Source organism: Microtus ochrogaster, unplaced genomic scaffold (genome assembly GCF_000317375.1).
Source record: "Microtus ochrogaster isolate Prairie Vole_2 unplaced genomic scaffold, MicOch1.0 UNK10, whole genome shotgun sequence".
In the NCBI taxonomy this organism is placed as follows: domain Eukaryota; kingdom Metazoa; phylum Chordata; class Mammalia; order Rodentia; family Cricetidae; genus Microtus; species Microtus ochrogaster.
This window is the reverse complement of record NW_004949108.1, coordinates 2,349,989-2,363,331: the sequence shown is the minus strand read 5'-3', so window position 1 is coordinate 2,363,331 and position 13,343 is coordinate 2,349,989. Positions and strand designations below refer to the sequence as shown.

The 13,343-nt window shown below is 39.5% G+C and overlaps 1 protein-coding gene across 12 annotated transcripts in view; it reads left to right on the top strand.

Moving 5' to 3' along the window:
• Positions 1 to 13,343, top strand: part of Kidins220 (kinase D interacting substrate 220) — a 97,635-nt gene that overhangs the window by 71,308 nt on the left and 12,984 nt on the right. For 6 of the 12 annotated variants that reach the window (XM_026788955.1, XM_026788953.1, XM_026788956.1 and 3 more), the window contains exons 24-28: positions 925 to 1,151; positions 3,028 to 3,141; positions 3,834 to 3,890; positions 8,843 to 8,875; positions 10,492 to 10,524. In XM_026788955.1, the coding sequence (XP_026644756.1) occupies positions 925 to 1,151; positions 3,028 to 3,141; positions 3,834 to 3,890; positions 8,843 to 8,875; positions 10,492 to 10,524 (464 nt within the window). The remainder of the gene's footprint in view (positions 1 to 924; positions 1,152 to 3,027; positions 3,142 to 3,833; positions 3,891 to 8,842; positions 8,876 to 10,491; positions 10,525 to 13,343) is intronic. The other 6 variants (XM_013353521.2, XM_013353520.2, XM_026788950.1 and 3 more) reach the window with 5 other exon arrangements.

The window sequence follows — 13,343 nt, the reverse complement described above, 5'->3', positions numbered from 1 at the left end:
CTTTAGAACCCACACTGCATATCCGGTGTGCATTCTGGCTTTAGAACCCACACTGCATATCCGGTGTGCATTCTGGCTTTAGAGCCTGTCATGCAGGTCTGGTTTGCATTCTGGCTTTAGAGAGACTGGTGTGTACTGAAGCACACACAGCTGTATTGGAATACAAAGGTTTCGTGTGATGTCACTCATCAGACCATGCTTGAGCTTTCTGGGAGTTACTGAGGGATCACCTTCAATTAGTCTTGTCGAGTGAAATAGCGTCACAAACGGGCGCTATATCCTTGCACATGTGTGGGATCCAAGGGACAGTAGGGAAGAACTTATTGGAGCCTGGGATGAGGGAGGACAGGGGACAATAATAAGAGGCCAGTTAGTGAGTACAGAGGTATAATTAGGGAGGGGCAGTAATTTTGGACTCTCCTTACACAGTAGGGTGACTATAGTTAATTGTGGTTTAGTGAGTGATAGAAGGGGCCATTTCAAATGGTCTCATCACAGAAAAATAGTGTTTGAGGTGATGAACAGGTTCATTTCCTCAGTTTGAGCATTATGAAATATATGCATCTATTAAGGAAGCATATTGTACCATAAATATGTAGTTATTATAGGACAAAAAAAATCTAAACTCTCCAAGTTCTTTTTCTCAATACCTTTAAAGACTCAAAAAAAATGGTGTTTGTTAACTGAAGAAAGAATCAATGTGTAATAACTTTTCAAATAGTGAAGAAAAACAAAAACCAACCCTTTTATTTACAGCAATTGGTCTTTTTTTTGTAGACTATTAAAGATTTCCCATCAACTCATTTAAACCCAACTGAAGTCACTTGCAGTACTGAATGCGTGTTCTTGTTTAGTAGCTGGCAACAAGACTCATCACTAGTGCCCTGTTCTCATTTGCCTTTTGGGTTATGATGGGATTTTCAGATGTTCGAGCTGCAAGAGAGCAGATCAACATAGGAGGCCTTGCGTATCCCCCGCTTCCTCTGCATGAAGCCCCTGCTCGGCCACCTTCTGGGTACAGTCAGCCTGCATCTGTCTGCTCCTCCTCAGCATCCTTCAATGGGCCTTTCCCAGGTGGGGTCGTGTCCCCTCAACCCCACAGCAGCTATTACAGTGGCATGTCCGGCCCCCAGCATCCCTTCTACAACAGGGTAAGGGGCAGCCCTGCCCGCACCTTTGCTCAAGAGTCTCTTCTAGGAGGCACACAGGCTTTCTGCCTGTGGGCTTTGATACTGGTTTGCAACTGTAATTTGGATTTAAAATAGGAAAGTGTAAGGCTTAAATGTACAGTTATATGATTTTTTTTAAACAAAGTCTTGGATTTTGGAATATTCTAGACTGTCAAAGAGTCTGACTCTAAGAATATTGGCTTTTATTTATGTTCTTGATGATGAAGCAAACACTGTGTTCAGTGGTGACTGCCCTCCATTTTAAAGGGCTCTGTGGTCTTCTTGTTTATAAACAAGGGCTCCTTTGGTGTATTTTGTGTAACAATTTATATTGGCATTTATAATAGCAGTGAATTCCTAGAGTCATTCATAGTACATATGGGAGGCATACTTCTTGAAGGATCAAATGTTATTGCCAGTTAATACCACATAAGCCATTTTTATAATTTCATTTCAAGTACCTTCAGTCATATGTAGTTCTTTACTTAATACACAATTTCCTAACTAAAAATTGAAAGACAGCACGGGCACCCCAACAAACTTGAAGGTGCCTGTTCTCACCTAATGACCCAAGTCTTGTAATGATGCTAATGATTTCCTGAAGGAAATGGATCATGAGCCAGTATATTTTATAGACTTGTACGCTTAAATTCTTCTTTTCTCCCTGGTTAGTCTAAATTCAGGAAAATACAGGAGCTAATGTTCATAGAAGACAGCTGACTGCATGACTTTATTCCACATGAGTTGGGAAGAAAGAGTTTGGGATAAATGTGGCAAAGAAGGAATTGCAAAATTTAAATTTTTATTTTTTTTAAATGGCCATATTGGTAATTAGGTTTGCTGTTTATAGAGCCTTAGAAATGTGATTCCGTTTTTCTGTGTAGATGAGGCCGACACAAGAGGAGTCAATAGCATTTAATAGATTTATGCCATGCTCGTTCTCTGTAAAAATGAACTGTGTGGTAGGGGTGCGGAATACAGATCTGTAGTTACCAGTCTTAAGAATCTGCTATAATTTCACATAAGATGGCTCAATCAATACTAATTAAAGGTGTGAAAATAAGTTTATTTGAAAAAAGAATTATGAAACCACCTAGGTTGCATTTAATATCCACTTATTTTAAGAGCAATAATGCAGTATGTTTTTAAAGTATTTAATTATTTTTAAGACACTGAATTTTTCTTGTTTTGGTGTTTAGTGTTTCTATTATTATTTAGGGTCTGTGAGTCATGCCATTAAAAGTCATAGTAATTCTCTTAAACTGTCAACAGTAAAGAACAGAGACGCGGCTACCTCTGCACAGTGACGCCTAATGAATCCTCATCTTTGTTTCTAGTCCATATAGTCTGCTAGGTGAAACTGGCTGTAAGTAAATGCAGAAGTTAAATCTCGTGTCAGTAGCAGTTCCCCACCTTCTAGTTTAGAGCACACTCCAGGTGTGCGGTGACACAGCTGAGCTCCAGGCCCCCACGCTCCCACGTGACCAGAACCATTTGAGTCTTATATAACTTAATTTTTTTTGTAAGGCAGAGTATTTTAATAACATTCTAGGCTGCTTTAAAGAAAAAATTATAAGTTAATATGTACAAATCATATACACCAAACCTCTTAAAATGTTAAATATAAAGAAAAAATGTTTGTGTCAACTCTTAAGGTATAAAACATATCAGATAAACAAGAGAGTGTACGTCATCGTCTCAGCTCTGGTTTGGAGCTTACGGAGTGTGAAGGAGGTTTTTGTTTTGTCACTTACTTTTGAATTTTGGAGTTGTGTTGGTTGGTTTCACGTGATAAATCTCTTACACTATGATTTCTGTAATTGTTCATGCCCTTTTTTTGTTACATGTTTTTCCATAGCCATTCTTTGCCCCATACCTTTACACGCCAAGGTATTACCCTGGCGGTTCCCAACATCTCATCTCACGTTCATCAGTAAAAACGAATTTGCCCAGAGATCAGAACAATGGCCTAGTAAGTATATAAAAGGGTAACTAAAATACTAATCTCATAAAAGAACATGGATAGCATTAAAAGCTGTATTTTTTTTCTTTCTGAAGTAAAAGAGTACAACTTATTTTATAGTTTTCAGTATCAAGCTGCTACTAATCTAAAATGTATATTTTCATTTCTGGTAAATACCTATGAAAGAAGAATGGCTAGGCATTTCAGTGACTAAATGTTGAGTTTTTACAACCAGAGATCTCTGGCTTGTAATGGATTCTTTGCTATGAAAACTTTAAAAACTAAATGTTTTATATCTGCTGATTTCTAGTATATTTTTAAAGGACATCTCTATGGTATCTTTGTGTGTATATACATTAGACTATGGTTTAGCAGAAAGAGGATGCAGTAAGAGAAAAGTATTTCAGTCTGTGGCAGGGATTTGACAGAATAAGATTCTTTAAACACACTACTGAATATAATTAATCCAAAACAAAATACATTTGTGCCAAATATATTAGGGGTTCCTGATGATAAGCTTTAAGTAGCTATAAAAACAAATTCCCTGTTAATATAATTTTAGTTAGATGTTGAAGTGGTGGAAGGGGACGTCCAGTCACCCTGGTGTTTGGTGTTGTCTGTGTGTCATTTTAGCATCATGCCATTCATCTCTATGTGGCTCATCCTGCCCTGTTCACCCACTCTCCTGTTTATGTTGCTAGGAAGTTATCAAGGAGGATGCTGCTGAGGGGCTTCCTTCACCCACAGACTCCTCGAGGGTAATGGAGTAGTCTTGTGGTGTGGAACTCAAGTGTCTCGTTGCTTCTGTAGCAGCAATGACCATCTTAACACGATTGGCAGCAGTGCACTAACTTACTGATGGTGTGACTGGCAGTGTAGAGTAGCCGAGTGCTAATAATTACAGCTCATGCATCCATTCCACAGCTAATGTTCCTCCTGCATTTCCCCCTTCTCAGCGATGTGGGAGGGGCTTGCATTCCCCAGCAAGGAAGGACTGTTTCCAGGAGTCACCACACATATTGAGCAGTGAATTTTTCCTTAGTGCTGAGAGTTGTTTTCATCTTTAACTGTTTTTATAAAGCTTTCACTTGGTATGATTCATGTAGGATAGCTTTAAAAGTATTCAAAATCACCTTTGACGCTAGAGAAAGGTGTGAACTAGATGGTGTAGACCAGCACGTCTCTAGTAACTCATTCTTGCTTCTAGGCATCTCCACTGGTGAAGTCTTCATGCAATATCCTTCTTCCTTTCTTTATTCGTGAAAGACCTAGAGCTGGTTCAGCATCTAAAGCAAGTTGTTTAAACCCTTACCCCTTAATACATTAAGATACTGAGTTCTTTAAAAATAAGGACCAACAAACTGTGGAGGAAGGCACTAAAATTATAATTATTCCCAACCTGATGTTTAAAAAGAAATGCCTGTGATTAGCAGTCATAAAATCTTACTTTAGTCAGTCAGTATACAGTTGAAGAGTTCAGTTTGTGTTTTATGTTCAGAATATGTTATTTCATGTACATGCAGTCTCTGAAACTATACTCAAATGCAGTAAGCAGTAGAGAGTTGCAGGCTGAAGTTGCTCATCCTAAGCTTATCAAGAATGTTTAGGGTAAACATGCATTTGAGCAGGTAATAGATTTTTTTAACTTTAATTTTCTTTGAGTTAATCCTATTAAGGGAAAAAAAGGGAACCATTTTGTTGTTTTATTGAGGAGTTGATGATTCTTAAGTCTTTAACATTAGCTGAAGTGTTTGAGCAACTTTGGTTATCCACCAATGACAGACCTACTGAGTCACAGCCATTCTTTTGAGTACTTAAGGATGCTGTGGTCCATGAAGCATCACCACTGTATGTAAAGTGACTTTTAATTAGTCAGGGAGCCTTTGTTATAGGGATTCATGTGTGTGGTTGAGTCCTAGGGACTAAAGTTTCTCAGTGAATTTCTGATGGAAATCAGATAGTGTGAAGGATTTCATGACGTCAGCGGCACAGAGATGCTGAGACAGCTAGGGCGGAAGTGGAGGCTCGAACTTGTAATTAAAAGGCGCAGTAACTTATTGTTTCTGGGTTCAGAAAGGAGAGCATAGACAAGGTTCGGAATGAGTTTTTCTGAGGAAGGGGAATAATGCAGTTCCCGGGCCATGTTTAGGAACTCAGTAACAAGACATGAAGGCATCTCACCTAGAGCAGTGTCTGTGTGTGTCAGTAAGATAACACACTTCATGTTCTCTCGCACTAAAAGGTAGTTTGTAGCTGGTCAAGTGTTAACAGATGCTCACCATGCTTCCTGTGCTTGTAAGAAATTAACAGCGGCAATAGTTTGTAAAGTGTGTTTTGTAGAAGACCAAGCAAAGCACCTCAACATTTCTTCAAAGCCTGCGAAAGCAGTGGTGGAATGACGAACCTGCCTGTCTTAGTCAGTGTTTTATTTCTGTGAAGAGACTCTGTTACCATGGCAACATTTATAAAGGAAAACATTTAATTGGGGTGACTTGCACTTTCAGAGGGTTAGTCCATGATCTTCATGGTGGGAAGCATGGTTGTGTGTAAGCAGACATGGTGCTGGAGAAGGAGCCAAGAGTGCTACATCTGTATCGCAGGCAGCAGAAAGAGAGACACTGGGCCTGACTTGAGCATTTGAAACCTCAAAACCCATCCCCAGTGACACACTTCTGCCAACAGTGCCACACCTACTCCAACAAGGCCACTCCTCCTATTAGTGTTATTCCCTGGTGACCAGGCATTCAAATCTATTAGCTGATGGGGGCATTCATAGCATACCACCACACTGCCAGACACAGGTGCCATGGGTGCTAGCTGGATCAGCAGCCTATGGGAGAATAAGTGGTCCCTCTATACTCGAGGCTACCTCATCCTAACTGGGACAATAGGGCTGTGTGGCCAGGATTCCCTTCATAGACCTGATGAGAAAGACCACTTATAGATGAGCCAGGAGCTGCACCAACCTTTCAGAACAAATTGTGGTGCTATTACAGACAGGATAACATATAGGGAAAGTGAGGTCAAAAAGTTAACCAACTATGGTCTTTGCAAAATATAGGTGAGCTCATCTGTTTTTACCTCAAGGAATTTCTGATAAACCAAATGTTTGTAAAAATAATAAGTTTTCCCACATTAACATTACAGAGATTATAGTCTACAAAGTCCAGTCAAAGATTAGCAAGTAAATTAAAATATTTGAGTGTTTCACAAAGTAGGGGCTTGAAATATAAACCCCTGTAGTGGTTTGGCTCCCTGTAATTTTATGAGAAAACATGCATGCCAGATCTTGTGAACGTGAAGATAATATTAGACCTGAGATGTGCTCTCAGAGGGCTAGAGTTAGAAAGAGGACTAGTAAGTAAGTATATCCTCATCGAAGGGGGAGAATCCCTTTTCATTATTGAAGCTTTAATCTATACCTCATTTCATAAAGGCAGGGAGAGCAGCCCCTGGGCCGGCTCTAGCCGCCCCCCCCCCCGAAGCTTCTCTAGGCACAACTGGTATCTTGGGGGCTGGTTCAGCCTCCATGGCCCAGGGGAAATGTGTGGGGCTTACACCAGGTCACAGGAGCAGGGTGTACGTAAGGAGCCAGAATGCTCCGAGCCCCTGCTCCTGAGTCCCCGCCTTTGGAGTTAAATAGGTCTGTGATGCAGTCCTACCCTGCACAAGCTACTCTGATTCTGTGCTTTACAGTCTTGAAAAGGCAGGCCAGTTTCTTTGATCTGATTTGGGAATTACTAAATACTAGCATATTTAAGTACATTATTACTTACTAAGAATATCCCAGAGCCTTAAAGACTCAGAACTCAAACTGCTTCGAGTTAGGTGTTTGTTGGTTAATAGTTGACAGCAGCGTGTACATCTGCAACCAGTTTAGATTAACCCAGGTGTTTTCTTTACTGATGTTTCTTGGGCATGAGAGGCATTATTTATAGGAATTTTGAGGTTGTAAATATGACCATTACTCTCTTAAGGACAGGGGTGTGACCTGGGAATCACACCTTAGGCAGTCCTGTGAACATAGAGTACACCCACACAAACTAAGGCAACTACACAGTCAGTAGATGGGGTATTATCATGGGACCTCCATTAATATCCAGTCTTAAGTTGACTGAAGTGTTGTGTGGTGCATGACTGTGTTTGGGAACTTGTAGTTTTTCTGAAAGATTTCACTTGGTGCCTTTACCTTTTCTCAGAGTTCTCACCAAAGTGTCCATTGGCCTCAACACAGATTTGCACTGCATGGCTTTACTTATGAGAGCTGCTTTGAGAAAAAAGATTTACAAAACCACATAGTCTAGACATACCGAAAAGGAAAGAAAAAAAATGGATTTGTCATGAATGCATGTAATGTGTAATAAAGTATTTTTTTACTAACATATAAAAATAAATTCTAGGGGGCTGGAGAGATGGCTCAGCTGTTAAGAGCACTGGCTGCTCTTCTAGAGAACCTGAGTTCAATTCCCAGCAACCACATGCTGGCTTACAACCATCTATAATAGGATCTAATGGCCTCTTCTGGCCTGCAGAGCACTCATACAGAAAATATAAATAAATTTAAAAATAAATTCTAAATAATTAAAATTTACCCAAGTTTATAAATTTGACAGTATTCAAGACAATGCACGGCACACTCACAGTGAGAGAAGTGTAAATGCATTTGAGGTACAGTGTGGGTCCTGGCTGCTGTAGCCATGTCTTGCTGCTGTCATGAGAAGGTCAAGTGTTGCAAGAGTCAGCTTAAAACACTGTGGGAGTATGGGTTTGTCTCTCCAGGAAAGTACTCATAGGTAACAGGACACTTGTGTATAAGACATGTGAAACAGGGACTGACCTACTGCTCTCAGGAGGCATATGTTCAGAAGCAGGCTACTAGCAAGAGTTTTAGGGAGCCAAAGGCTCTTCCCAGGTTTGTGGCTCTTTTAGGAAGTTGGTACCCTAACTCCACATGGCCTAGAAGTCAACTGTAGTGAGCCTTCTGTTCCCCTAATGGAAGGAAGGGCTCCTTATGGAGAGGCTGCCTTGGGTTAGGTCTCCTGGATGGCATTTTGTTAGCGATTCAAACCTGCTGTGCATAGCAGCTGTGAGTTTGCTGCTCCTGGTGAGAACTACCTTTCATTGGCAGACATTTTACCCCCAAAGGAAGCAATATCGTAGCATTTCTTCCTCCTCCTGTTTCCCTTACAGATTTAGCATTGTATACGGCTGACTGACACTGAGTGAGCACTTGCTGACCCACCATATAGTTATTGAGTGTGTGAAGGCCCTATCTGGTGGGAAGAGCAGGAGACAAAAATGGAAGGCATCCTGCACTCACAGCCTGTGGATTCCCAGGCCACCAAGGGATCACCAGTGTCTGCCTTTCTTGGCCTCTGGGAGATCATTTCTATACATTGTTGAAAAGACATGACAGATTTAGTATCAAGTATAATTGAAAAAAATTTCAGAATTACATAGGCAACATTAAAACAGTTTCACACTTTCCAGTGTGTTCTTACCATTAGGTTTAGAGATTGAAGACAATGTTGATTTAATAATGGCATTTCGAATGAATATTAGAGCTTTTGCTAAATGGGCCCCAGCTCATGGAGTAAAATGTGAGAAGCCAGAGGTTCCTGGAGGTACTTTATTTCCACCACTGCTTTAGGGCTTGCCAACTGTGTTCAAGGCAACTGTGTCCGAACCAAGCTGTCTCTTGTTTGCTCAGGAGAAGAGCTGGATGAGAAAGCTGCAGATGCGGGTAAGGAATCGGGCATGGTAGGCATTCTTTAGACTGTGCGTGCCACAGGTGCCCACCCCCCTCAGAGACTCCCTGCATAGTGTTAACCAGCTGAATATTATGCACCCTTTTAACAGTACTTAAGAAGTGGATTTTCATTATTCTTTTTGAATCAGAAGGAAATGCTAGTTTTTCCCCTTTTATTAAATATAACCCAAATTGTATTTTCTTTCTGCATGGAAGTCTTTAAGCCATATTTCAGTTAATTTTTTTCTCTGAATTTCAAGTAAATGGAGTTAAATATTTCATAGATGGTCTTACAGTAATATTGAAGTCCTAGGTATAGTTAAAAAGGTTAAAAAGCAAAGACTGAAGGGATGGATCAGTGGTCGAGAGTACTGACTGCTCCTCTGGAGGACCCAGGTGGAGTTCCAGCCAGTACCACACAGCTGCTCACCTCCTATAGATGACTCCAGTCCCAGGGATCCACCACCCTCTTCTGGCCTCCATGGGCACTGCAAGCATATGATATCCATATATATAATGTAAAATATCTTTTAAGTTAAAAAGCAGGCAAACATGTTAGTGGGTTTTTTTTCTTCCTTTTTACTTAAAAGTGTCCTTACACTGTAGTGTTAAGCTTTATCTATCATCTTTGACAGGACTATTTCTCCAGCCACGTGAAGAGTAAGTTACCTAGTGATCAAAATAACATAAAACAGGAGGAAGAAGAGCCAAGTTTCATTTCCAGCTAATTAACAGTTTCTAATTGCATTTCCTGTTTGGGGGCACCTTAGAGTAGACCATCATTGCACTGACTGGTCTGATACCCGTGCACATCCCTATGGAGATGTGCATATAGAGCACCTTCTAAAAGCCTACTTGTAATAGGTAGAAGAGTCCCTTGTAGACTCCAGATACTGACTGTGTTCAAAGACCGATGTCTGAGGGAAGGCTAGTAGAGCCTTGCTCTTGCTCACTAAAACAGCGTGGTCAGTTACTTTGTTTAAATTTATCAGTCATCTGTGGATGGCTTTAAGCTTTTAAAAAATATAGCTCACTGGTTTTTAAGTTCATAAGAATAAGTAAGAGCAATGTTTATTTTCTTCGAAATAGAGTTCTTAGAATTCTACAGTATGGCAATCAAAGAATGTGGGATTTTTTCTTTTTTACATTCCTGATTTGTTGGGCTGTAAGTTTCATGACATCTTTTGAACAGACAATTGAGGCTTCTGTTAGGATCAACACTCATATTTAATGGTGTATTTCTGAACAATAACTGTCCTTCGAGGTAGTCTAATTAAACCTTATAAATTTTTGACAGTTTTAAGCTTATATGTTGGAAGAATATGGGAAATGTGATTTACCTAGTTTTCTTGTTTAATGTGTGATGCATGATTTATTCTTTTAATGGAAAAAATAAGTTTTAATAGTGCAACTTTAAAATTTCTAAATATCTACTAATGCCATAAAACTGGTTTTTGTATGTTTCTCACTCAGTGCTGCTGATACCAAAGTTTGTTCAGAGTGGAGGGAAATAAGAGGCTTGGTGTGGGCTGTTTCTGTGTGCAATGCGTGTGCTTTGATGGTTTATTTCACATTCATGGCCTTCACTCTGTTTCCTTCCTTCCTTAAAGCCGTGTGACTCTGGGTTTAACAGACAGAGACAGGTACAGAAACTCCTGTGACATCTCACTTACCTTAGCAGACTGTTAGACAGTCATCGGCTACTTCATGCTGGGCTGTTTATAGATCTCTGCGCATTCTGTGTCTTGGATTCATTTCTGTAGTTGCTTTCAGTCTCTGCATGGCAGTCACTGCGACTAATCAGTTTTCAGCTTATTTAATGAATTGACTGAAGATGTGATATCAGAGTATACTGTTAACCTACTGACACCAGAAAGCAAAACCGCCACCTCAGGTAACCAGTGTTTTCATAGCTTTGCTTTTGAACTGGAGAAACTCTGATGAAGGTGCATTTTCAACGTCTAATGGTTGAAACAAGCTAATGTGTGCTATGTTGAGTTTTCCCAATAAGAAAGATAAATAAATAAATTCCGATTTAGAAAACCAGTCTGCTGGTTGATCTGTTCTGGATTACACAGGTGGATTTCAAATGTGAATGCACTGTAAACGTTGAAGGACTAGCATTTGGGTTCCTTGTTTCCTCTCAAAATAATATACTTGGTTTCTACTAAGAATTTGGCAACTTAATAAAATTTTTATATTTATCTTTTATGATATCTCCATTCAAAATTTATTATTTTGGTTATAAAAGTCATTTGATTTAAAAGTAATTTAACTGTACATTATTACTTTATGAAAGACTTGGAAAATGATTAACATTTATCCTTCAAAGAAACTATTGCTACATATGGTTTTCAAATTAATAACTTATCAGTTGGTAAAGACCAACTTAGAAATAGGAGTCAGGCATGGTCTTAACTCCTTGGTGGAGGTGGCCTCTGCTAGGTGTCAATACTTGACAGCTTTCCTTTTCCCAACTAATAAATTCTTGGGGTAGATTTTCGAAACTCTGCCATGTTCTGTTCAACTTGCTTGGCTTTCACCCATTAATTGATGGCCGTCAATGGAGTTTATTATAATACAGCTACTGCAGCAATGGTGGTTCCCTAGTGGGGATTCTGTTTCTCTCTGCCACATTTATTAATTGGAATTCCATAAGGAAAAGTTGTCTTTTCCTCCTAATTCACTTAGTTAAGTATTAATCTTTAAGGCCAGGAGTGGTGGCATATCTCTTTAGTCCCAGCACTTGAGTGGCAGAGGTCAGCCATCTCTATGAGTACAAGGCCAGCCTGATGTACATAGTTCCAAGACAGCCAGGGCTTCTTTTTTTTTTTCCATAGAGTATTCTTACATCAAAACAAAAACTAATTTAGTCTTCTCAGTATGAATTCATGGATTTTTCCTATGAACTATAATCTATCATAATCTATATTTTATTGATAAAATTCTACTTTTGTGATTTTTAAACAGAAAAGAAAGTAAGCCAATATATTGAGAGCAAGGACCCAAGTTAAAGGTTTGGATAACATTTAAAAGATCAGTCTTACTCACCAGGAAGTGACATGTGACAAGATGAATGAGCCTTAAAACAACATGCTGAGTCAGAGTCAGAGAGGGAAGGACACATGCTGTACGGTCCCATTCACATAAAGTGCCTAAAACAGACATTTCAAACCCAGAGGTGGAAACTAACTGATTGATTGCCAGGGACTAGGGTGGTGTTGAAAGACAGCGGAGAGATTGCTAATGGGAACAGGAGTTTGTTTCTTTTGAAGGTGATGGCTCACAAACCATCATATAAATATGTAAACATCTATGTAAATAAAGTTAAAGTCATCAAATTAGTCAATTAATGTGGGTGTTTCATGGCACATGAAGAGGAAATCAGCATAATATTTAAAATTCACATATTGATAGTGCATAGTGAACACGGAACACTGACTGACTTACTAGGCAAAAAAGGGCCGTGTGCAAAGATAGGAAAATTCAAGTATGAAAAGACTAGTCTTTTGCTGTTAATATTTTAAAGGCAGTGCAACTTTGGACCATGTAAGATATCATGCATTTTATAGTTAAATAAAAGCAAACTACAAATGATGCAGTTTGCTCCAGGTCATCCGTTTCTAAACTTTGATGTACCTGTGTTGCTTTTGTAAGCTAGGTAGAGCCTTGACTCATGAAGTTGCTGCTCCTGCTGTCTGAGTTCCATCTGTCACATGCACACATGCATGCATGCATGCACGTGCACACACACAGTAGATGTCCGTGTATTTCTCAGGTAGTACAATTATTTATGTTTTCACACTACAGATAAGGTTTGACTGTATCTAACAGGCATTTTTAAACTATTGGATAGTCTACTGTTTCTTGACACTGGTAAAAGAGTCAGTAGAACATTGATTGAAACATTTATTTACCCTTCCCTGCCTGACTGTCCTGGAACTTGCTATGTAGGTTATGCTGGCTTTGAACTAGGAGAGATCCACTTGCCTCTGCTTCCTGAGTTCTAGGATTAAAGGTTTGTGTCACCACTCCCAGCCAAGGAGGTGATAAGTCCTATTTCTCATATGAATATTATATTGAAGGGTAAACAGGGCAGATCAGAATGCCATCACCTTTATTGCATTTTCTGTATTGTGGCCTTTCTCATCAGGGCTATAGCTTCCAGAACCCTTTTTTAGAAATAGTTGGAGCAAAGAAAACAGTACATTTATATAAAACCTGATCAGCTACACTTTGGTCCTAGTCCACCGCACCCTAGATTCTGGAAGCCTGACTATCAGCGCAGTGCATAGAGGGTTTTTAAGGGTACTTAATTCTTTGATATAAGCACTTAAAAATTATTCTTAGAGGTTTCTTTTGTATTCTATAAGTGTCTTCTTCTTCTTCTTTCTTCTTCTTCTTCTTCTTCTTCTTCTTCTTCTTCTTCTTCTTCTTCTTCTTCTTCTTCTTCTTTCTTTCC